The 24,935-nt window shown below is 47.8% G+C and overlaps 1 protein-coding gene across 15 annotated transcripts in view; it reads left to right on the forward strand.

The window, feature by feature from the left end:
- LOC122566660 (protein turtle-like) overlaps positions 1-24,935 on the forward strand; it is a 156,215-nt gene that overhangs the window by 119,985 nt on the left and 11,295 nt on the right. For 4 of the 15 annotated variants that reach the window (XM_043724221.1, XM_043724226.1, XM_043724222.1 and 1 more), the window contains 10 exons: positions 10,030-10,261; positions 12,469-12,792; positions 16,403-16,690; positions 16,766-17,175; positions 17,479-17,750; positions 18,029-18,201; positions 19,782-19,862; positions 21,675-21,860; positions 21,963-22,190; positions 22,437-22,530. In XM_043724221.1, the coding sequence (XP_043580156.1) occupies positions 10,030-10,261; positions 12,469-12,792; positions 16,403-16,690; positions 16,766-17,175; positions 17,479-17,750; positions 18,029-18,201; positions 19,782-19,862; positions 21,675-21,860; positions 21,963-22,190; positions 22,437-22,530 (2,288 nt within the window). Of the gene's footprint in view, positions 1-10,029; positions 10,262-12,468; positions 12,793-16,402; positions 16,691-16,765; positions 17,176-17,478; positions 17,751-18,028; positions 18,202-18,433; positions 18,503-19,781; positions 19,863-21,674; positions 21,861-21,962; positions 22,191-22,436; positions 22,531-24,935 lie in introns of all 15 variants that reach the window. The other 11 variants (XM_043724236.1, XM_043724225.1, XM_043724229.1 and 8 more) reach the window with 8 other exon arrangements.

A 24,935-nucleotide genomic window follows, 5' to 3' on the forward strand; every position in this document is an offset into this window, starting at 1 on the left:
AACGCGCTCGATCGGCTCGCAGGGATTCGCTGGCGCTCGTTGGACACGTCGATTTTTTCTAATCGGTGTGAAAAGCAAGGGAAAGGTGAAGGGGGAATCCCCGTTCCCTCGGGAAAGCCGGCGATTTCTGTCGGGCAGGCCGAGGCCCGTACGCGAGCATGACCTCGTATTTAACATGCCACAAGACGAATGGCCTTGTATCGTCGATGTAGCATTAAAAGATTGTAGCTGTGCCTGCGATGCATTATCTCGTCTTTGCGAACCAGTCGCACCCTGCATGCCGTAGTTTCCGCGGGACTAATCCCAGAGTCACGTGCAGACGTATGTCGCGTTGCCTCCCTTTGTGTCGTTGCTCTTTAATCCTCTCCCACAGTCATGAAATACGAGAAACAAACGAACCTGGATAATTTCTCGACTTAAAAACCCAACAGACTTTGTTCCCCTGTGATCGCGTTCGCTCGCGTCAACGTTTAGGACAAACAAAAGCTGGGTCTTGGATTACCCGGAGACGCGGTAATCGACTGGTGGAAAGTTTTTGTCGGTAAACAAAACGCAAAGCAAGTGAGTCGCGCGTTCACCGCCGAATGACACCGGATTTCGGGACGATTACCGGCTGCACTGGTCGACTGAAACGCATTAATCGTGAATTCAATATTGACTCGACAAACCTGCGTGTCCATCGTCGTGCAATTAATTAATCGAACGATCGATTCCGCGTGACAATACGATGATTGCCGCAATGACAATCGCATCCGTTTCCGCGCGTCGCGCCCCACTGTATCGTGCTATGCCGCGCTATTTCGCGCCGCGGCGGCCTTTTCTTCCGACAATCGACGATCGGCAACTAAGCGCATACGGACTTGCCATGTGGTCGCAGTTCCGCTCTGGGATTGAATCGATATAAGTTGATCCTAGTCACAATGACGTCGTTCTCAGCTTATCATCGAACTGCCTGTTTTCCTCTGTGACCCTCCTAATAAACTACGCTTTACTCGACAGAGACGTTTGCCGGCGACAATCCGGCCTTTGTTCATCCATTTAACGAGTAGGACGATATAAATATGTCATATTCGGTTTGAACGAAAGCTAAGCGACGGACGAAGAGTCCCGAGGAGTTGACCGATTCGCAGTCAAGTCACTGACTTAATTACGAGGCAGGTGTAGGTCAGAATAAACGAGAATCAATGTGGTAGAGTCGAGTCTTGGCGAGGACTTTTTTGCCGCAAAACGGATTTGAAAGCGAGCTGGAGATGTCGAGCGTCGGAACGATGCACCATGGCTATTTCCATTTCCATTTCCAGGCGATTCTACTACCCCAGTGGGAAGAGATGGAAGAGGGGCAGCCCGTTTTCTTTTTTATGCGTGCATAAATCACGCGGGGGATGACGGGGTGGCGGGGACTTTACCGTATCCGCTTCTGCCTTGCCCCTCGATTCACCTAGTGCCACTGCGACTGACAACTAATTTCTCTTCCCGTCCGACTTTTTTTCCGCCCGTGCGGCGGCCTCAGCGATCGCTTTTCACGCGCTTCCTCCACACTTTCCGCCCCACTCATACGTCTAGTCTCGTCTCTTGTCCATTCGATGCGTGCGCTTTTCCAATCGCCGCGAAAAACGAACGACACGCGGCGATGGCACGAAAGCGCACTAAACTTCGTCAGAGCCAGAACGTTGGATCCTATCGTTGACAGGGATGTTTATTTCGAAATAAAAAGGAGATACATCGAGATAATTGGAGAGTTGATCGTTTGGATCGGCATCCGCGAATCGTATCTACGGAAAAATGATTTTGATCTTCGAAACTCGGATGCAGCCCTGATGCGGTTCGTTTCAGTATTCCGGTTTATTCTTTCTTTGTTTGCAACCACGAACCATGCATGTACCAGCAGAGACGGAACATGGAAGCGCGTTTTATTTGCACTTTGTCGGCTTTACCGGGTTCTGCGTAAGCGGATAGAAGAGGAAACCCGCATCAGGCTTTTGCATACGATAGCGCCGTGTTTCTCTACGTGCATTTCCCTTTTTCCCCCTGTTTCTGAGCGTCTCGTGAGACATGATGGTGTAGGGGAGCATAAGTCCAGACACGGGAACAATTATCGAATATCCTGGATCGATGCCAAATAACGAGAAGCCGTGGCAATGTGCCGTTCAATTGCATCGCGTTTATCTAAACGATATTCTCATTCCGTCTAATAGAATACAACGAGCAGGCAGACACTCGGCCTCCCATCGAGACTGTTTCTGGATAGTCTTCCAAGACCTCTCGAGCGCGTCAAGTCGAAGATCTGGCTTTCATTTCGAGCGCTCTTGTAAAACGTCAATCGAACGAAATACTCGTGTGCTGTGAAATAGTCTTTACGCTGGCTTCGGATGCCCTTCGAGCTACGAAATCGCGTTAACATATTGTATTATAACATATCATCGAACGCACGACGGCGAGATGTAGAATCGCGGTACACCCACGAGGGAAAAAACGTGAGACCCGAGAAGGAGCTGTCGGAAAAGTAGAAGGGAGACTTTTGGCGCGCGTGGCGGCAGTTGCTAAAAAATAAACGCTTGCGAAGAAACGTGTTAATGCTAAAGGGGCGGGTGCAGCGGAGCGATGGTAACGAGGCGAGCTTTGTCTTGCTGTTTGCGGCACTTCTCTATTCCCAACAGGGGTCTAGAGACGAGACGGAGAGCGAAACAGAGGGTGACCAGAGACGTGCAGGCTAGTTGACGGACGGTGGAGAGGAGGGTGGACGTTTCAGCCGCGACTTCACGCGACGTGGGGTGTAGCGTAATCTAATGAAACAAATGGAGGCAGGAGTGAACTACGCGAATGGGCAAAGAAAGGAAGGAGGGGAAAAAGAAGGGAAGGAGGTCTGAAAAGAAAAACGGGAAACCAGGGTAACGCGGGTAAGGGAAACGTGTACGTGTATGCGTCTCGGCAAGAAAAAGAGGAATAGAGTCTCCTTGCAATTCAATTTCTCCGACATTTCCACTCGGGAAGACATTCACTCCCACAGGAAACCTGACTCCTGACCCTTGCTCCTCCGACAGTCTCTCGAGGAACACCCACTCCGAAGTTTGCGAAACTTGCCCACAACCTGGCAGGTTTCCCAACCAAGGTCCGACCGAATATTTTTCTCCTCCCGCTCGACAACGTTCCTGGTCCTGCCTGTTCGCGACGAAATAAAAGCTCGGGACCTCCGACTTTGTCACATCCATTTTCCCGCCTCTCCCTTCCACTGTAGCGCCAGGTTAATTATCTGCCCGGCAGCGTAAACAAGAAGAAAATTCAAATCCCACTGCTGGCTCCGACTATTTCTAGGCGAGTAGGACTCGTTGTTTCGAGCGCGAGTTAGTAATTAGGTTTTCTTGGAAGATGCGCGTCGTGAGTGGCGGCAGAAGGAGCCAGTTTTATTTCGCGAGGCCACGCGATATTCTGCGAGACCCACCGTTGCATTTAAAAACCATATTACCGGAGAACGGAAAAGGAAACAAGAGAGAGCCGCGGTGTATTGGCCTCGCGATTACAATTTGTACGGTGAAGAAGCAATTTTACGCTCCGAATATACCGCAGCGCCATGCGGCCGTCACGAGTCTCGGATAATTTGCAATTAACGAAGAAAATTTCGGGTAAGGAAACGCGTTTCACGACCTTTTCAAACCGCAACTTCCGATCTGGGAAAAGAAGGGTGTGCTCGTTAGTATGCAAATCAGCTCTGGTATGAACGGTCCGCTTACACGAAATGTAAATTTGGTCGAAGCCCGAACGAGTCTTTTGGCTGATATAAGGTGAAAATCTTGTTATGGGAGTTTAAGGTGGAATTAATTTTCATTCGATGAAAGAACGATGAGTCCGCGATAAGACGATACCGTAAAGGCTTTGTCGGAAAGTTGTCAAAAGTAGTCTAACGCCTGGGAGAGTGGCTCGCGTATATGTACTATTTAAATTTTCTTCGTAATCTGACGAATTCGCGAGGAAATGTTCGTCGCTCGCAGCGCTATCGACGCGGCGTAGCAAATCTCGTCGTAAAAAGCGTGTAACTCGCGATAGCCGCCGTTCGAGTAAAAATCGATCAGCATGGGTGAAAGATAAATTTTTGCCGCGTGTCCTTTACGGAACTTCTGGGAAGTTTGCGGTGGTCGATGCGGTGGTTTGAGAAACGCTGCTCTCGCGTTATCGATTGAACGTTAGCCGGTTAACCCGTAGTTGGTTTAAAAATAGGACAGCGTAGACCACCCCCGCGTGGCCAGCTTTACATTACATAAACCACCCCATGGCCGGTTCTTGCGTTGAGCGGGAGTTGCGCTTGACGCCCTACACCGCTATCCCGAGTCATTCCTCATCTCTTTCCTATCGTCCACGCGTGTAGGATTGCAGGACGATGCGGTCCTCTTCTCCATTCGTGCAACTACCTTTCCTACCCGGATATCCGTGCAACTCGATATTCGAACGGCCGTATCATCGTGCCGTATGCCGCGTCCCCTTATTTCCGGCCAACAGCGTTCGATCGTTATCGTTTTTATGCGACCGATCCTCGAACAACTTCCGTGTTCTTAGGACCATTTTCTTCCTGCCGGAGAAGCCCGTTCATGTATGCGAGAACGAAACGAAACGGCGTCGTATAGGGTGCTCACCTGACCCGAAATCGTTGTCCCAAGCAGTGCAGTGGTGTGTTACCGTACGAGGTTAGGAGGTCTGTATGCATAATGCAGAGTGCACGGAGGCCAGGTTGAACTACTCAACTGTGTCAGGGTTACCCCCCTCTTGGACGCTCCATTCCACGTGCAAATTCCAGGCTGCGCCATCCTTCTACCTGTCGTACATTTCTGTCTTCTTCATTCGTCACAGGTTCGGGGCTCAGCGCCTCGTTATTTTCGCTAATTGGTGGCTTCGTCTTCCTTTTTCTGGCATTGTTGTTATTAATGCCACCGTCGACATGAACCGCCTAACGAGATAATTAGCGGAACCTAGTCCAGGAGTGACTTTGACGTAACTTGCTCGATGTATATGGCGATCGGGGGTAAACTTTTCTCCTTCGTCATGGAGCAGCAAGATACCGACACGCCTGAAAAGTCGATCCTCAACAGCTATGGCGGAACGAATATGCGACAAACAAAGCAACGTACTCGAAGAAATCAGTACCTACTCGTGGTATATTCCTCTTAATTTATTTTCTAGAAACGCAGCCGACCGAAGAGCCACTTGCTCCTAAACGAAGCTCGCTCGCGCTATGGCTTTCAACGTCGAATTAAAGAATCCAGGACGGCGTACGCGGCATCCAACGAAACCTTATTATCGCTCTAAAAAGGCAGCGGGAACGGAATCGCGCGAGGTCGCATTTCTGGATACACAGCCGGAATGCGAGAGCGCCCTCGACGGGTGCTCGCGTTCATAGCAGTATTCTCGCTTAACATAAATGCCAGAAAGGAATCCGTCGGCTGAACGCAAATACTCGCCAAACGCGTTCACACTGTTCATTCTGTCAAGATAATTTTCTCGCTTCCGAGGCGGACACGGAAATGTCGTGAGTCGTGTTTCGACTCAAATATGTAATGAATAGTTTATCCTTCTAAACTACGATTTCTTGTCATGAGAAGAAGTTAGCCAAATCGGGCAGATTCTCCTTTCTCTCTTTAAATAAATAAATAAATATATATATATATATTTACGTAATAATATATAAAATATATATCAAGATTTGAACGATTTCGTCGAAGATGACTACGTTTGTAGAGGCGGTAGAATTAATCAATACGCTGACGAAAGCGTCGCTATTTAGTTTCGCGTCGTATCAGTAATTTCTTCGACTTCGACGCAAACTAACCGCACGAGATCATTCTCCAATGGAGAACATAGTACCGATAGAATGCATCGGAGTTTGAATTTGGTTCGCGATTAGGAAAGCCGTGTCGAACATAGGCAGTAATGAAATCGAGGAGGAAACTCGACTATAGGGGCGTCGTCGTTTGATTACACCGATTCGACTTGTACCGCATTCGAGATACTTCTCTCGTCGTATTAGTTCAGCCGGAGTGTTGGAGTGAATTGTCCTCTGTGAACACGATATCTTCGCAATAAGTTTTCCAGCCAAGTTGGCGGGCGAACCTAACAAGTTTGGAAATTTGAAATTCCTCCGTTTCATTGGATCGTAGAGCACTTCTCGCGAACTAAAACGAGTCCCAGGAACGATACCAAGATTCATAAACGATACCGGACAGAAAATGGAACTTTTCATGACAACCAGCGTCTATTTCTCCTGAACGAACGAGACAAAGCTAAACTCGCGAACTTTTCGAATTATAGCCACGCGCTTTTCATTAAACGGAGCTTGGAGCAGACGTTTTAAACCACAAAGATTCCCGATAGGAGAAAGTTATTCTTTGACAAAACTTTCGAGCCGGTCGTCGACTTACCCACGAAAATGTGCTCAAACGAGTAAAAGAAAAGTGTTCCAAGGTTACCTGCCAATTACTTTGTCTATTTCTTCAGCAAGGAAAAAGCATTTGTGTTTCTAGTGCACATTCTATGAAAGACGAATCATCGAGGTCATAGCATAGAAACGTAGACAGCTTTGGAAATGGCGAGGAGTCATTGAGGTTGTGTCATTGACGGTCAAAATCGCTGGAAGAGCATCGAGAGTGATCAAGATCAAAATTATATCAATATCACGAAGCACTGGATGCATCCAGTTAAAGAAGAGTTTCGCGAGGCAACGACGAAAGCGTTTAGTTATCCTTTCTCCTCATTTTCTCGCGCAAAAACTATAACGACCACGACCGAGGTTTTCTCAAAGAACTCACGCTTTCACACGCCGTGTTATCGCATTTCCATTCCGAGCGTAAGACGTTCCAACGTTCAAGAAGAAAGTTCCGAACGCCAGAGCGTCGAAACAAAGCGTTGAAGCAAATTGCGAGCCGGTCGAAAGTTGGGAACACCGTGAATTGCGAACGTGCCAGACCGTTCTTTCGCGGTGACGAAGTTGCTTTTGCAAATTGGCCGCCCGATATTAACGAACCGGTCCATCCCTGCGTGAACAATTTACGTTTAAATTTGCGCCAAGTCCGTTGGCAGGTCCGCGAACAAACGTTGAACGGAAGGATTCTGTTCTGGAACTCTCACACGCCTCGCTAACATTTCACTAGTTCGGTTGGCGAGGGATTTAGCTCAATCTCCGGAGAAACCGACAAGCTTCATAAATATTAGAATTCGCGAAATAGACACAGACATGGTGGGAGGAAATAGTTGTGGTTCGTCTGACAATGAATTATCAATATCACCGGAATACGCACCGCGTGCAAGTGCAGATGTTCGGCTCGCTCTCTATCTCGGTTGAAAGAATAATAATGGGTGAAAAAACTCGAAGATTTTCCTTAAAAGGCAAGCAGTAATTATCGTGATTCATATTTTAAAAAGAAATCAGTTAGAAATTAGATCGTTCCTAGGTGACTTTGCGAAAAGAGGATGATTCCTGAAATTTCTAAAGTAGTTTGTAGGTAGATGGTTCGTGGATTGTTGGGGCAAGAGGAACGTGTTACCAAACTTTAGACCGCTTGCTTCGAAAATATACGATGCACTTGCAACGAAATAGCGAACAGCACCGAGATTAATCTCGCAGATATTCGCGACCGCTGATAGGCGTCTGGAACGATACGAGATTAGAGAAGCCAAACTGGGAAAATAAAAGAAAGACACCTGACCTACATGAGCTGAGCGCGTAGTTGTAATCGCGGAGTGTTCGTGCAAAACGCCACGACTTATTCCGCACCGTCTCGTAACTACTGACGAAATCGTACCTTCCATCTAGGGAACGTGCCTTTCCTCGCGAACGCTTCTTTCCCGACCTTTTTCTTATGCCTCGTAAATAAAAAAAAAAAAAAAAAAACAAGCGCCGCTAGAAAACGTCGAAAAAGTAGGTAGTTTGGCCCACTCCTCTGTATGCCATTTAGATCCGTAATTTATTCCGGTTACGCGCACTTCTCTTGGCATCTTTTCTGCCCTCTTTCAGTTTTTCGGTTAAATCCAAATCTAGGTCTATCTCTACGTTTATTTGTCGGTCTATCCGATTCACAAAGGAAATGAAATCGTTGCTTGCGACTAGGTGCACGAACAGCATGCACATGAGCAGATATAGGAGGAACTCGATGGCGTTAAATTTGTTTCGCGTTCGGGGCACGGGGCGAAGCGAATCGGAACAAGGGAGTTTTTAGCCTGGAAAAAGGACCAATTGTTTTTCTCGTTCGAAATTTTGGGACACGGGAACGCATTCGTTCATCGTTTGTTCAAGACTATACGTATAGAACGGCGAAGTAAACGCGACAACTTACCACGAAATCGCAATATCGAACGAGTTCCGTGGCTCGAGGGAGAATAATATTGAAATCACTGTGGTTTGAGCTTGCAAGCACGACGACTACGACGCGACGCCGTTCGCCGTCGCAAGTAGGCCAGCTCGAAATAGAAACCATCAACTGGGGCAGTCAATGGCCAACATACGATCGTCACTCCACGTTTGTCACGTTTTTTGTTCTTCGTCTTCGTCTTCCTCTTTTTCTTCTCCTTCGTTTTCTCTCTTCCACCTTCTTTTCTCTGTTCCCTTTTTTTCCGAGAATCGCGCTGTGCTAAACGCGCGGCAGTAGAATAGCCTAGTTCCGTGCCAGACACGAGTAGTCCACCGTTTCAGCGACCGATTTCTGTCTCTCGACTCCTTCCTCGTCGCTCGATTCCGATAAGTATCGATATCGGCTCGATCGAGTAACCAATAGACGAGCAGCAACAACACGCGGCAGTCTTTCGAAACGAGAACGATCGAACGAGGAAGCGTTCGCCGAGTGCCGCTGATTCAGTGGTCCGCCGCGTCGGCCTTTGATCGTGCTTCGAAAATGCAAATGCGTTCTACAACGTGTAATTTGATTACTAGCGACGAAACGGTGCGTAAGTCGTTGCACAGGTAGCAGTTAACACGTTAGTACGCACAATGCCGCTGCTCGTTTTAATACACGCGCTTCACCACGATTCTCTGGCATCATCTGGCTTCGCAGACCGCAATTTTCATGAATGGCCACGTAACTAACCGGTTGGAATATCAGCCGATTTTATTTCTCCCGTTTCTACGAGAAACACGGAATTGATCGGAGACCGATCGTTCTTTACCGGTTCTTCACCGATATATAGATCCATTTAGTCGCATGCCTCCCTTTTTGTGTGTCAGACTTTACTTTACTATAGATCGAGACAAACCGCCGATCCCCGATAGCGAAGTCATTCGAGAATGATAGCTGGTTCGCGATCTATCGTTTTAAAAACATGCGATCCTCGAGGAATAATCTAGGATCGACGGGTATCTCGACTTTGCATGGCACGTATCCCACGGATCCCATAAAAGTTTCGTGTCACCAGTCATTTTCCAGCAGCGCCTTCTCTCTATCCACGCACGGTCTATGCCTTGTGGATTACTTTTTCATCGGCGCACAACGAATTCCTTTGTTTGCCATAGAGACTTGCATGGAAAATGACAGTTGTCGTGCCGTCCTCGGCCGGGCGAACGTAACGAGCATGAAAATTTAAGAGGATCTTCCGGCGCGTTGAATTAGAGGGAAGGAAGAGGCCATGCTCGTTACGTTCAGTCGTTCGCGCGGAGAGAGTTCGCCGACTCGGCGACTCGGCGACCAATCGCGGCCGTAGATCGTTTCCGCTCTTCACACACGCTGCATCCTCTGTCTTTCGTCATTTGTCATTTCATTAGCCGGCAGCTGGTGCGAGCAGATTCGAATTTTTCGCCTCTTTTTAATGATAACGCGTCGCTTGTGCGTCTCGCGGGTTCCATTTTCTACTATGCTTTCCACTGATTTATTCGCCAATCATGTTCGTGGAACTGTCGATGAACCGAAGAACGTCGATACCCAACACGAAATGGCAGGGACGACGAGCTTCGCGAAATCGAAAACGAAGCGTCCAGCATATACCGAAGCGAGTCTCGCACCAGTATGTACGTGTTCATGGCGATCCTTCGTTTATGTTGCGTGTTGGTGTTGGTGCAAGGGGCAGGAGATACCAATATACATATGGTACGAGTCGTATCCGACCCACAGTGGCGAAGGTTACGAAGGTCGAGTCTCGAGAGTTTCGCCGAATTCACCGTATGGCGTGGCGAGCCTCAACTTGACTGACATCCGCGAGAGCGATCAAGGATGGTACGAGTGCAAGGTCGTCTTCCTCAACAGGTCGCCTAACAGTCACAAGAACGGTACCTGGTTCCACCTGGATGTCCACGGTGAGTACTTTTCATTTGAGAACGATCATGTTACGCTATCGCTTTTCTTCGTTAACCGATCGTCCCGTCGAAAGCCGGTACATTACACCTACTATTCGATAACGTGCTTGGATATCGGCAAACTCAGCATCGCTGTTCGATGTATCGGTTCCGAAGATTCCGCGCCAACGGTCAACCTAATCGCGCGATTCCCCATCTGTCAGCTGACGTCGGAGTATCTGGGCGGTCTACTGTATCTTAAAAGCTGGCGTTCACGTTTTACGCTTGACCGTAGTTGATCGGCCAGGAAATTCTACTTAAGAAAAGTTACTGGGTCAAAAAACGCGATTACGCGACGTCACAATATCGATTAAAAAGGACTTAACTGCGATAATAGAAGTTCGTGTCTCGAACGAGCTGTCGCGAATGCAATTTAAGTGGAAAATTCCATTCGCGTCGGATCCGAGTTGGCCAAGTTTTGCATCGATTTTACCTCGAAGCAGTCTCATTAATATTATCTCGCGCTTAACAAGATTTTATGACCGCGACGAATACCGTGTTTTCGTCAGAGAAAGTGTCTAACGAAAGAAAAGTTGAACGAGTCCAGGGACGAATCTTATTCCTGGTCCGGTTTCCAACGATCCGCGAACTTTTATATCTTCGAATGACGAACGCTTTCGATTCTGATCTCCCCCTATCACAAATAAAACAAAAATGCGCACACGCGCGAGAAAGAGAGAGAGAGAGTCTCCGATAAGAGAAACGAAACAGGGGGAGTAAAAAGGATGGAGAAAAAAGGGAAAGAGAGCATCGTCGTTTCTTGGGAATTCAATTCAATTCTTTCGTCGAGCGACGCGATAAAGTTTTACGCGCTACGTCAGTGTGTCGACGACGACGTCGCGATGGAGTCATCGAACCAGGCGATAGGAACGAAAAAAGAGGAAAAATGCTGGCCAAAAGAAAGGAAAATCTATTGCCGGGTTTTGTTTGCCCATAAACTATGACGAACGGCCGCGAGGAAGAAAAGTATTTAGATGTTTTAGGAAACGATGCGTACTACTCTCTTTCTTTTCTTTGTCTGTATCGTCACACCTCTACGCCTGTGTTCTCATCGCTGCTGCACCGTTTCCTCCAACGAGATTTTCTCCGCTGTTTCGCCTCTCGGTTTCTGCATATACGTCGAGCCCACGGCCACACTCGACCGCGTCATCGTCGTCGTCAACAACAGCAACGACAACGACGAGGAAGATGTCGACAACGTCAGCGATTGCGACAACTAAGGATTTGCCAGCGGCATCAAAAAGAGGAGAACCACTCGGCCAGCGAAAGCGCTCAGAATCTCTCTTTGTACTTTTGAAATTGTCTCTGGCCGGTCGTTTACTCGCGTCACACTCGTAAACTGTTTCCCCTTTCTTCCTCCCAGCGTTCTCGCTTTCGGCCTTGTTCATATCTTCCATTTCTGTTTTTCTCCTTATGGTATTTGTCGCGTTATCTTTCCGAATACGATCAACGTGCATAGGATTCTATTAACAATGCCGAGAAGAAACAATAGAACGGAGACGATCGTACCAAAGACGATAGGATCGTAATTTACGACAAAGTACGATCACACTTATTAAAACGATCAAGAAGAATGAGAGAAAGAGAGAGAGAGAGAGAGAGAGAGAGAGAGTTGTTTGACGCTTCGACTATATTACAATAAATTTTCCTGTCATCTATCTTGACGAATTCTCTCGGTGACCGATTGCTTGCTCTCTTTCCCCTTTTGTCCTTGGCCAGCTTCGACCGTTTCCGTTCTATCAAGTACACGAGGAAGAGCGCGCTTTACGCGGCGAAAATGGACGTTCCTTTGTGTTACGGCGGTCGTCGAAGTTGTTGAAGAGCCGTCGTGATTCCCCCTGGATGGAAACTCATCGAAGATAAAAACGTTGGAAGAGCGGCGCGGAAGCGTTTTCTAAACGTCCGCGCGATTCGAGGGTTTGATTGTTCCCTTAATGCCGTTTCCTTCGAGTAATGCACCATCGCGTGGTAGTTGTCGCGATTTCTTCCCAACAATTTTAACACGTTCGACGGCCCCGTCGGTGTTACTCTACCATCTTTCGACTCGACGATCGATAAAAACGAATCGCAATCAGCCGGCCCGCTAGTCTGACCATATTCTGGTCCGATCTACTTTCGATACCGCGCACAGTCACGTTCGACCTTTTCCGCTCGCGATCTGCTTACAGTTCCAAGAGTATCACGGGAGGATAAAAACGATTGGTTCGTTTTCGTAGCGCCACCAAAATTTAGCATCACGCCAGAGGAGATGATCTACGTGAACGTGGGCGACGCAATAATATTGAACTGCCAAGCGGAGGGTACACCGACACCGGAGATTCTCTGGTACAAGGACGCGAACCCAGTCGAGCCGTCGACCACCATCGGAATATTCAACGACGGCACTGAGCTCAGAATCTCGACGATCAAGAACGAGGACATCGGGGATTACACGTGCATCGCGCGAAATGGGGAGGGTCAAATCAGTCACACGGCCCGCGTTATAATCGCTGGTGAGTAAAACAACAGATCTAGTACGAGTGTGTGTAGCGGAACACGTGTATATTCCTACGTCAGCGGTTACTTCCTCGTCAGACACTCCGATATCATCAGACACAGCAGCAAAGGTCCACGCCTTCCGTTTGGCGTCGTTTCTACAAGGTGTGACGCGCCATTGTCATAAAAACTCTAAACATGCTAATCTAAACGCGCTACTTTCCAGCAATAACCGCGCGCACCATTTTCCTTTGTGAGTACCCTCTGATCTTCGCAGCGTCGCAAAGTTTGGTTATTCGTCAAACTTCCCAAAAACGGAATCCTTCGTTATTCATTAGCGATCCTATCAGTACTTCCTCTTCTTAACATCCACAGGTACGATCTACAGGCAACGAATTGTCTTGCGGTTTTACGGTGAATTCAGCGAACTTTATAACCTCGGTGTGAGGGGCGGGGAAGAATTTAGCACGTGCCAATAATTAATATACGCCGGATCGGTACGATAATTATCGGGGCGGCTTGTTATTAGAAGTTATCGGGGTATTTTCGGTAGACGGTAATCGATCGAGCACCGATAATGAAATTCCAATAACCGCGTCATCAGAAAATACCTCGATGCAACCAGTTCGGTTTTTGTCGCTGGATTCGCGTGGAGGAGGCGCGCGATCGATGTCTGTTGATCGATGAAAAGATCCGTCCGTACCGCTCGGACTCTTAAGACCAAGTTCCGGCGGATATCGGTCGCGTTTTTTTTTTTGCGATTTTATGGAAGTTCTTAAAGTCTCGTTCGAGCGAATCGTCCCCGATGGGATCGGTTGGCCGTTCTGGGTAACGACGTAACTTTTACGTCGTTTTTAATTCCCGAATCTCATCGGAATGCTCGTAAAATTGACCGGACGAGCCGTTTCAACTTTCTACGCTCCCTTCGGCACGGATATTTTAATTAACTGGAATTCTAGGTATCGCCTAAGTATTATTGCAACGAGGAGAAAAGAAACGCACTGCTCTTATCTCTCGCCAGCTTTAGAAGGCGCTTTCGATGGAACCCACGGGAAGGATAATAACGATTGGTCGGTGCGGGCATTCCACAGCCAGCAGCGTTGGAAATATCTGACAGACCGGTGCATCCATTACGTTTCCAGGCAGATCGTAAACCGATGCGTCGATGCGATATCGATCGCTGAGTGCGCGCGATAAAATTCGCGTTAGGAGGTCGGTTCCGGACGGTGCGGTTGTGGTAGTCAAAGCCAATTAGGATGTTCTTCGCGGCGGGCCGAGTTAAAAGGCGATTTGTCTCGAGCACTCCGCGTACCGTCTCTTTTTCTCCCCTCAGCCCCTGGCCTCGTTTGCCACCGATGCCGCAGATTTGTAAGCTTCGTTACGAGGCCGCGGGAACATTCGTCTTCATCATCGCGCTGACGTCTTTCCCCTCCGTGGTTTTCCTCCAGTTAACGACCGGCCGATTTAATACATGGACCGACGCATCGATTTTCGTGATCGACGCGCCATGTCGATTTTAGCGGAAGGTAATCGGTTTGCAATACCGAATTCGCGTCATCATTTCGACGAATGCCAATGTTTATGCATTCGACGAAATTTTTCGATAGTTTCTCTTAATCCGACACGGACATGTAAAAAATCCGTGTCAGTCGCGAACGCAGATTTGGAGGACTCGGCAAAAGCCCACCAAAAGTTTCACATTAATAAATCTCGCTGGAATCTGGGCGCGCGGTCACGAACGAGCGGCCGTGAGCCGTGAGTGCAAAGTAGACGACTCTCATCTTCCTCGTATAAAACACCGCCAATAGACTGCGCCATTAATGCGGAGGATCCTCGAGCTGCCGAGCTCAACCCAACTTGCTCCTCCCGGTGCCGCGGTAGCGTGAAACTTTTGAATCTGCTCTTTGAATATTTACCGAGCTTCCTACTCCGAAATTCATCTCTATCGCGGAGACGTTTCTTCTCGGTCGTGGGTCGTGTCCCTCGGACGAGCGATTCTTTTCCCCCTTGGAATTGCCGAATACACGAACGCTGTCGCGACATCTGCCTTTTGTAATCTCTGCTCGTAATAAAAGCGAAGATTGGGAGGCTTTGTTCGTCTTAAACCGACGTATCGATTGCTTTCAAGTTTCCGGGCGAGCGTCGGCGACGCGCTCTATTCTCAGATTCATTGCTCTCGCGGGCGAAAAGTTTTAAATCCGACTTGTGAATATTTATCGAGCGGCTGCTTCTAAATTCATCGCGTTGTCATCCGCGAGGCGCACGCGTCTGAACTCCATCGTTGAATTTCATCGTCCCGTTTGTAAGGATCCTCCGTCGCTTTGTCCGCCAAGTTAACTTGGCCTGTTTTCAACGTAGCGGAATCCGCGGCATGCTCCGCTACCGTTTTACGCTCGCGGTTGCGGTTTCCTACGAACCCCCGTGTCGATTCGACCGTACGCCGTTTCATTGTTTCGGTGCACAACGGTCGACGAACCCCGCGATGAGCGGATTCCGATCGAATAACGATTAATTTTCGTCGATGAACTTGGCGCGTTTCGCCGGCGCAGAAGGTGGAAACGGAAACAGCGGAAATCTATTCGTGAAATCGTAGCGCGCGACTCCTTCCTCGAGTCGAGAAAGTGGTTGTTCGCACGAACGAATGGCAGCCAGAATGGCAGCCAGCTTAATTCCCGCCTAGTGAAGATAGATCGGATTCCAGAAAGTACCAGTGAATACCGAGAAAAGTTGGAAGGACTTTTGTCACGCAGAATCGATTTCTTCCTATTATGCGTGGAGATATTCAGCCGCGCGACCGAGAATGCGTTCCTCTGTCTCGAAAGTCTCGCAAGTTTTAAAATTCCACGTGCATGCTCGTAGGAGACGATCTTTTCGATATCAACGAGAATATAATGCGTCCTGTTAAGTCTTTTTGCCAAGACTCAGAGCGAAGAGTCGTCCAAAGAAAAAGCAGAGTCAGTTTTGAAGCGGTGAGGCGTATTGGCTCAAACGCGGACCCGTTTTCTTTCTGTTTTTCTTTTTCTCCGCGTAACTTCCGTTCGGAACTCGTCACCGATTCGAGTTCGTCCGCTCTAAATACGCAAGAGAATTTCTCGGGGCGAAAACTTTGTTGATCGTTTCACCGGTCGGAACGAGTCTCTCGTTGAATCGATCCGCAGTTTCGGGGCGTAGCTTTTCCTCTGGCGCGAAACGACGTTTCTAAAATAACAATCCCGTCCATTATAGAGCCGTCTATTCATCGGGCTCGCTAAATGGAGAATATCTATCGCTCTTTCCATTTGTTTACTTATCGACGTCGTCTAGTGGACTGGTTTTCGCGCGGACTCGATCGACACGAGCAACCGAACGATGAAATCTCGTTTCGTGATACGCTTCCGCGCCAGGCCAAGTTAAAAGCTCCTGCGACGGGCTCGTCGTTTCGGTCAGGATATTGGTTGGCCGCCGCATTTCCGGCATCAGCCAGACAGACTGACATTGACAAGCTGCTAGTGTGCCAGAAATCGGTATCGTCCCTGACGGGCGCTATCCCTCCGCTGGCTTTTTTTCGATCGTGTAGACTTTGCGTCGTTTCACATCGATTTGCGTCGATTACGAATTCATTCTAACGTTATTCTTTGCGATTTGCAGGCGGAGCGGTGATCACCGTGCCACCAACGAACCAGACCAAGCTGGAGGGCGAAAAAGTTCAGTTCTCCTGCGAGGCGAAAGCTCTGCCCGGCAACGTGACTGTACGTTGGTTCCGCGAGGGAGCTCCGGTAACGGAACTCTCGGCGTTGGACACCAGAGTATCGATCAAACCGGACGGCAGTCTCGTGATCAATCCCGTTAGCGCCGACGACTCTGGCCAGTATCTGTGCGAGGTGACAAACGGCATCGGCGACCCGCAAAGCGCCAGCGCTTACCTCAACGTAGAATGTGAGTCATCGGCGATGTTTCGCAAGCGACAATTGTTATCGAAAGATTTTTACAGCTAAATACACGGCGTTTCAGATCCAGCGAAGGTCACGTTCACTCCCACGGTGCAATACCTGCCGTTTCGATTAGCTGGTGTGGTCCAATGTTACATAAAAGCGAATCCTACCCTTCAGTACGTCACGTGGACAAAGGACAAACGATTACTCGAACCTTATCAAACGAAGGATATCGTCGTGATGAACAATGGCTCCCTGCTTTTTACACGGGTCAATGAGAATCATCAAGGTCGATACACCTGTACGCCTTACAATGCGCAGGGCACACAGGGAAGTTCTGGACCGATGGAGGTTCTCGTGCGAAATCCACCCGTCTTCACTCTCGAACCAGAACCCATCTATCAGAAGAAGGTCGGCGAAACGGTGGAGATGCATTGCGACGCTCAGGAAGCCGAGGGCACGCAGAAGCCCACGATACAGTGGCACAGGGTATGCATCGCCGAAAAGGAGTACTCGATGTATTGTAGAACAAAGTCGCGCATGTTCCATTCGCTCGATCGGAAACATAATCGGCGAAGATTAACTGGATACCGGGAATCCTTGTATATACTAGAGTTTTCGGCGGCGTTTCGGTTTGTCATTGGTCTAGCACCCCGGTCGCGCGGCCAAATAAAAGTCTGATCGGTTAACGAGTTGTCGAGATTCCGATAGAACGTTTCAATTTCGCGGCATCTCCAACTCGTTGGTCGTTTAACGCTCGGCTCGAGTTGCATCGTGATTTTCATTGTGCAGAGGGATGGCGCGTCCATTCAACGCAACCGGGCCAAAATCGTCGGCGGCAATTTAACAATCGAGAGCCTTCGACGCGCGGACTTTGGCTTCTACCAATGCGTCGCGTCGAACGAGGTGGCAACCATATCGGCCTCCACGCAGTTGATCGTCGAAGGCACGCAACCCCACGCACCGTACAACGTATCCGGGACTGCGACCGAGTTCGCGGTGTCGTTGACTTGGCTACCGGGATACTCTGGAGGACCTGATTACAAACAGGATTATACTATCTGGTGAGTTTGATACTCCGGCCGTTTACTCGAATTCTCGTATCGAACGGGAACTGTTGATGGCGTTTCAAGTAGCTTCTAAGTACAAATGGTTTTGGAATAGTATTTCCGAGTATGTTCACCTGGAACGTAATGTTACCATGGTACGTGGCACCGGCAATATCGGTTAGAATGGCATTCCGAGAGCAAACTCGTAAACGAGTACGTTGTTTCGAGTGTCGAACTAAGTATGTACGTTTTGGAATGAGTTTATAAGAAACTTTGGTTTCCGTTTAACGCAGGTACAGAGAATCTGGTACGTCGGAATGGAAAACGATTCCAGTAACTCCGTCTGGAAGTACGACGGTAACGATCAACAGCCTAACACCAGGTACGCTGTACGAATTCCAAGTGATCGGGAAGAATGCTCTGGGCGATGGGATGCTGAGCAAACTCATTACAATCAGGACACTTGGTAACGATCTTTAAACTTTTAGTATAATCGGATCGGTGATACAAGGTGCTGTATGATCTCTCGCGATAATCGTTCGTTACAATCCGGAACTCTCTGTTTCGCGACAGTCGACTTTCGAACGAATATCGCTATCGTTGCAATTAACGGTCGTTGTCCATATTAACATGACTAACAAATCGCATCCTATGCAATTCTTCTTTTCCTTCTTTTTTCAATCGCTTCACTCTCGAAGACGTGGCACTGACACACTCAGCGACTCCATCATCGAGCGCCGGTCATGCTCCAGCCACGGACGAAAGCGGTAAGATCGTCGTTTCAATCGTAGCTATTCGTACAATTAGTAATCGGTGTCGGAAAAGTCGTTTCCGTGAGTAGAGGCAGCGGCAAGCACCGAAACAACTCGACGCTACCGCAAAAGCTGTAGCCCCGAAATCAAAGGGACGATTTTGTATTTGAACGCGATCGACCATAAAACCGTCCGATTCTGGGCTTTCTCCCGCTCCTTCTCGCTCACTCGCTCGCTCGCTCGTTCTCTCTGAAAACGGACGAGCTTCGAAACGAGCTAACAAAGAATCTCGGTTGAACGATTTCGTAAAGATGCCTTGCGCGGAAGAAAGCTTCCCTCTCGTCTCCGTGACCGATGTTTATGAAGCTTCGTTGCTGGAAATACCGATTCTGCGCGAGAATTTCAAAGTTAACGCTAAAACTCACCTCACCTAAAAGAAGAAGCAAAGAGGAAGGGAACGAAGACTTCCGTCGCGACTTATCGTATCGGAAAACCCATCCAGCCGTTCATTCTGTTTCCTCTTTTATTTCCTTCCCTCGAATCTGCCGGGTCATTGCCTCCCATTTGTACATACTGTACCTTGATTTTTCCTGCACGAGCTTGTACAGATTTTTATCCGGTTCTCGTTGCAAAGACAAGGGCGACGCCGCCGATCTTCAACTTGCTTCGATTCGTGCATTCGCTTCTACCGTGCACACACATATACGCATTCACACTCATAAACTTCTATATCTAGTAAATTTTTGTTTCATACATCCGTATGCAATTCGTAATCTCGTGAGATCGTAAAACGTGACGCGATTCGTCCATTTTTCCGGCATTTCCATATTAATAACGTGTCGGGATCAGAAATTTCCGCTAATAACCGGGAGCGAGCCACGAACAACCGTTCGAATTTTCTCTCGTACAGTGGTGCCACGAGAATCCCAGGTACGTCCAACGTCCCTTTCCCTTTCCCTTTCCCTTTCTCTGTCCCTGTCCCTTTCCCTTTCCCTTTCCCTTCACTCGCATCTTTCTTTCCCCGCGCTTCAATTTTTGCCTCTTCCATTCCCCATTCGTCGCTGTCTACGCATCAACGGTCTCGAAACTCGTTAGCCCGCCTCGAGTAACACGATTACAGCCAGCTTAACGAGAATTCCGGTGGATCGGATTCGCGAGGATCTCCTCCGCACCGATCCTGCTCTCTGCGACCTATTATTAAGGCACGACCAGTCACCCCGGACCACCGGATCCACTTGTCTTTCGACTCCCACCTGATTTCTCACGATTGCCGTTTTCTTTGCTCTCGTTTCAGACATCTTAGATCATAATACTCTCATATTACCGACCGATTCTACCGGCAACCCAGTGTTCCCGCCAATCATGCGCCCGAAAGGTATCAATTTCTTTTCTTTAATTTATTTACTCTGCCGCGTGTATTCGTACAATTTTCTTCGTGTTGTAATTGGTTTATAAACACTTTCAGTCGCTCTCAATATGAAATTTATTTTAGCCTTTCTCCAGTTGTGTTTTCTATCGACTGTCTCTCCTCGTTTATCCTTGTCCCGTATCCAAACGTCTAAATACCGTAACGTGATCAGAAGGGGACAATAAACACGAGAAGAAGGGAAAGCGGAGCCTTTGCATCGAAATCAATTGTCATTCACGATGCTATACAGGCCTGGCGTAAATTTTGTCGACAGCGCGCGAGCAACGTAAAAAGTCAATAAAGACCAAAAGCGTCGAGGAAACGCGTAATCTCGTTAACAGGGGACACGCGGTCGACCATCAAGTTGGTTCTCGTTTCGATTGTTCTGCCTGTTTGTTAGCTTTTTGTTGGGTCGTTTTCGTCGTCCGGCCTGATTTCGTCTCGCGGCCGGAATTACGTTTGTTTTCGGAGCGAAACACGGACCTGTTTCGGCCCACTGAATTTTTTCGTCTTTCAGTCGACGGAGACTCGATTCTCGTCGTTGTTTCGCGTGCTCCGCTCGCTATCCGACAAACGAACTTTTTCCCCCAAATTATTCGTCGAGATAATGTGCTCGAATTCAATAGAAACGGACGTACAAAAGGAAAGGGAAAGGAGGGGTGAAGGATTGGCGGTTGGTATCGAGAAGCGGAGAGTTTGGTTTCGAGTGGAACTCGGTCGCATCGAGCGCGCTCGGTGCGACGATCGAAACGAGTACGGTCGAACAAAAACGCAAGGGTCGTCTTTGCGGGTAGAAATTTCCATTCGACCGGCGCGAATTAATTGCAGCCACTCGTGGCCGTTACATTGGTAAAAAGCTTTGCGCGAATACAATAACCGCGTTCCAGTTATTCACGGTATTCCCGGACGCCACAGCGCGGCGCCTCCATCGAGAACCCATTTATATTTTTGTGCCTGCACGGTTAAAGGGGGTGAAGCAAGGTGTGGGTAGGTGCGGGCACGCGTCCTCGTGTGCGTCTGTTTTCCGTTTGCACATTTCCTAATGCACACGTTGCCGGCTGTGTGGTCGACAATTTATTCGGCGCAGCGTGCACGGCCGCGGAAATGAAGTTAACAAATAGGTACATTGTAAATACCGCAGAAACGATCGCAGAAATATCGGCCGCTTCAGTCACGTATATTTTTCCATCGTGAAAATTTATCGCATTGTGCCGTGATACTGTTTAACGGATGCAAATAATTACGAATATTGTCAGGGAATTTCATCGGCAACGCAGAACTACGTACGCGCGCGTGTTTTTTTTTTTTTTTTATTAGTCTCTTCTTTTATCAAGTTTACTTGCTTTTGCTTGTCTTTTTTTAAATTCCTCTCGACTAAACATCGAGACGACGACAAATAAATCTTGACAAACGGTAACGTTAATGCATTACGATGTCGCGGTATAGACGATGTTGATGTAACGTCTCGGAGGAATCGGAGACGCGTGAGCTCATCTTCTTTCGTCACTACTTACATATGTATATAATGTCACGACCTAATTACTTCCGGCGTTCATTCGTTAGCCTTATTAGCGGCTGTAATCCCAATTCCGTCGCTGTTTCCCCCGTAACCATAGAGTTACGCGCTGGAATGCGAATAAACGCCCGATGGAAATCCTTGAGAAGGGAATTACGCATACGGTATGGTCGTCGAGTATAACACCGGACATATCCCGCTTTATTCTTTATGTAAAATGTTTCTCTGTTTGTCGTCCCTACTAATTCCATATAAATCGTCAGGACCAAAGCCAGGTCCTCCCAAAAATCTCACGGTGACGGAGGTCAGTAACGGTTTCCTGATATCCTGGGAAGCACCTGTGGAACGTAATCATCTCATTCAGTACTACACCATCAAATATAAGACGGACGGACCCTGGAAAACGCTCAACAAGGGACAGATCCGACCCGAAGAAACCAGCTATTTGGGTACGTTCTTCTTTCACTTTGTCACCAATAAACAACAACGATGGTTAAACGAAGTTTTTTTTATGTTTTCTTGTATCACGACGGCTCTGACTGCGAGTACAGTGAAGAATCTGGTCGGTGGTAGAACCTATTATTTCCAAGTGTTCGCCAACTCGGCGACCAATTACGGCGCCAGCGAGCAGGTGAAATTCCCGGTGCCGGCTCGAGTGAAGCACAAGGCGATCACCGCGGGCGTCGTTGGCGGTATACTCTTCTTCATCGTTGCGATCATCCTCAGCATATGCGCAGTGAAGATTTGCAATAAACGGAAAAGACGAAAACAGGAGAAAGGTAGGGCTGGGTCGTGGAGAGCGAGTTAATCGGTCATTTGACTTATTCCTTCGAGTCTTGCCCGCACCTGGGCTCGAGGTCGTCTCGTCTCCTTTCTAGCAATTTATTCTTTGACATTTATTTGGGATTCTTAGTTTTCCCTTTAACTCGAAAAGGAGACGAAAACGGCCTGGTAACGCAGGAGCTGGGCAAGCACCTGTGAACCCTGAACACTTACTCATTTAACATAATCTTGTAACATTGTAGAACTGCTTTCAGCGTATAGTATGGTGGCCTGCCGGGTTACCGACGCCAGGAACGGCGCAGGGCAAGGGCCCCAGGGAACAGTGCCTTTGAAAAAGTGAGTGTCTGTCTCCGAAAGTTCTGTCTTCCCCACAGGTTCCGACTTTATCTAAGTTTTCGATCCCCCGATTGGGAATCTATCGAAGATTAATTACAAATCGAGGACGTAGACTGAAGAGATCGTATCTGCACTCGAGTGTACGGTTCGTTTCAGCGTCGTTCCGTGATCAACGGAATGCTTGGACAATTGTGAAAACGAAAAGTACGTCCTGCTCGAACAAAGGGAGGACCGTGAAGCCGGTGCAGCTACGACCTTGAAGAGATATATACATCCATCACTTAGGTTTAGCCAGAGCTAGCAATTAAGTCCACTCCACCCCTTCTTACGAGCATTAGGCGATCGAAGCACCGCAAGCATTTAAGAAACCTCTCACGAGTAATTAATAGCAAACAAAATATTCGAGCTATATACCCGATATTATGCATATACATTTTTATTATCACGGATAAACATATATGTGTATATATATGTATATATATTTACACGTATATATGTACATATATACACACACAAACATACATATATATATATCAAGAATATATATATATATATATCTACATGATAGACGTGTCGTTTGTGCGACAATCTTGCTTGCGTTTAAAATTCAAACGATAGAGTTTCGACGACCATCTTTTATGATACACGAGTGACGTGTGGACGGCAAGTAAGCATTATTGCACGAACGAAACTCTCTTTAATAACATATCTCTGAGTAACTTGTAAGTCGGGAGAGAGACGTAGGAGAGAATCTTTCGTTCTCTCCTTTCGCCGTCTCGATCCACTTTTATGAAAACAGCAGTCACATCCACTTGTCGTTGCAAAATAAAGAATGAGACAAATGAACTAATGAGACAAACAAACGTAAAGTACGCGAGAATATAATACAAGGGAAAGTAAAGACGAGGATAGAATAAATGGGAACCCTCTTTTGATCTTGCGCAATACATAATAGAACGCGAGTCGCGTACTTATTGTTAGATGCATCGCATGGCGATGAAAAACCGGCAGACTAAACCGCAACAGCAGAGGTATTTTGGACGAGGTTGGAGAAACGATCAACGCACCTACATATGTATATTGGCGTCCGCCTTTGCGTGTGCATTGCGGTCTTTGGGCACGAGCGAACAATCGAGCGATACTTTTGCATTCGAACTGGTCCCTGGATCCGAATTGTTCCGGTCTCGGTTTTCCATCGAAATAACTCGATTTCGTCAAGTTACATATATTCGACTCGTGTTGGGTAATACTGACATGGTCGAAATTCTTCCCTCCTTATTCTATAGTTTCATCCTCGAATAGGGGGGAGAAGTTAGGGAACGGCACGCGACCGAAACGCGAGACACGAGAATAAAGATCCTATCCGAAATTTCCCTTTTCTGACCGCGATCGATACGCACCTCGGCCAATCCAATTTTTCGCCATCCGAAAGACTGGCCAATTTTTTTTTCTTCTCCCTCGATGTGGTATCTCGGAACACGTGCCGATAAAAGAAAAAGAAAAGGAAAGAGAGGAGTCGATCCGGGATCGGATCGGACGCTGTTCGCTCGAGCCTCGCGCTCGCTTTTCGTCGCGTCAGCGTGCAGCTTCTGTTGCCACGAAACAAGTACAAAAGCAAAACAGAGAGCGGGTCGTTCAATGAACGACACCAGAGAGAATAGTTCTCGAGAGAGAAAATGATCGCACGGAATCGTACGATCGCGAAAGAGCACGTTCGCCGACGTCATCGCATTTCCCGACGAACTGTACGTACGTATGAAAATCGGCCTCGATAACCAATGATAAGGTGTTCAGCTTTGAAATCACGCCAAGCGGACTGCACGTGTAGTAACGGGTACTCAACCGACTATTATGATTTCCATCGTGGCATCCAAAAGTCCACAATACGACTGCAGTGATGCCTATTCTGGATCGTATGTCGCCTTTGTTTCCCGCGACAAGCCATTTCGTTTGTCGTTCGACGTCCGTTTTCTTTCTTTCTTTTTTTTCTTTCCCCACGATCCACCACCAGACCCAACCCCAACTCCCAACTCCTCCCTCTATTTTTCGTTCATTCACCTCCGTTGACTCTTAGAAATTTTTGCGGATAACTCATTCACCTGCGTTTCCTTCATTTTCATTCACGTCGATCTTCCCCCCGCCTTTTCCTCGTTCGTGGCTTATTTTATGACTCTTTTTTCTGAATCGCTGGCACGACCAATCGTTCCATTCGAATTACTTGTGGGCTTATCGCGAGAGCATCTTTTCCAACGATCGCGAAAACGTAGCGTGCTCGCGATTACGCAAAGTATCATTGTTTGTATTCATCTAATTAATGCCTTTTCTGTGTTTACGCGAGTAATCTTAAATTCATGTACGCGATTAACCGCGGCATTAACATTGATTCGAATAGTCGATGTAATCTG

This window comes from Bombus pyrosoma, linkage group LG4 (assembly GCF_014825855.1).
Source record: "Bombus pyrosoma isolate SC7728 linkage group LG4, ASM1482585v1, whole genome shotgun sequence".
Lineage (NCBI taxonomy): Eukaryota > Metazoa > Arthropoda > Insecta > Hymenoptera > Apidae > Bombus > Bombus pyrosoma.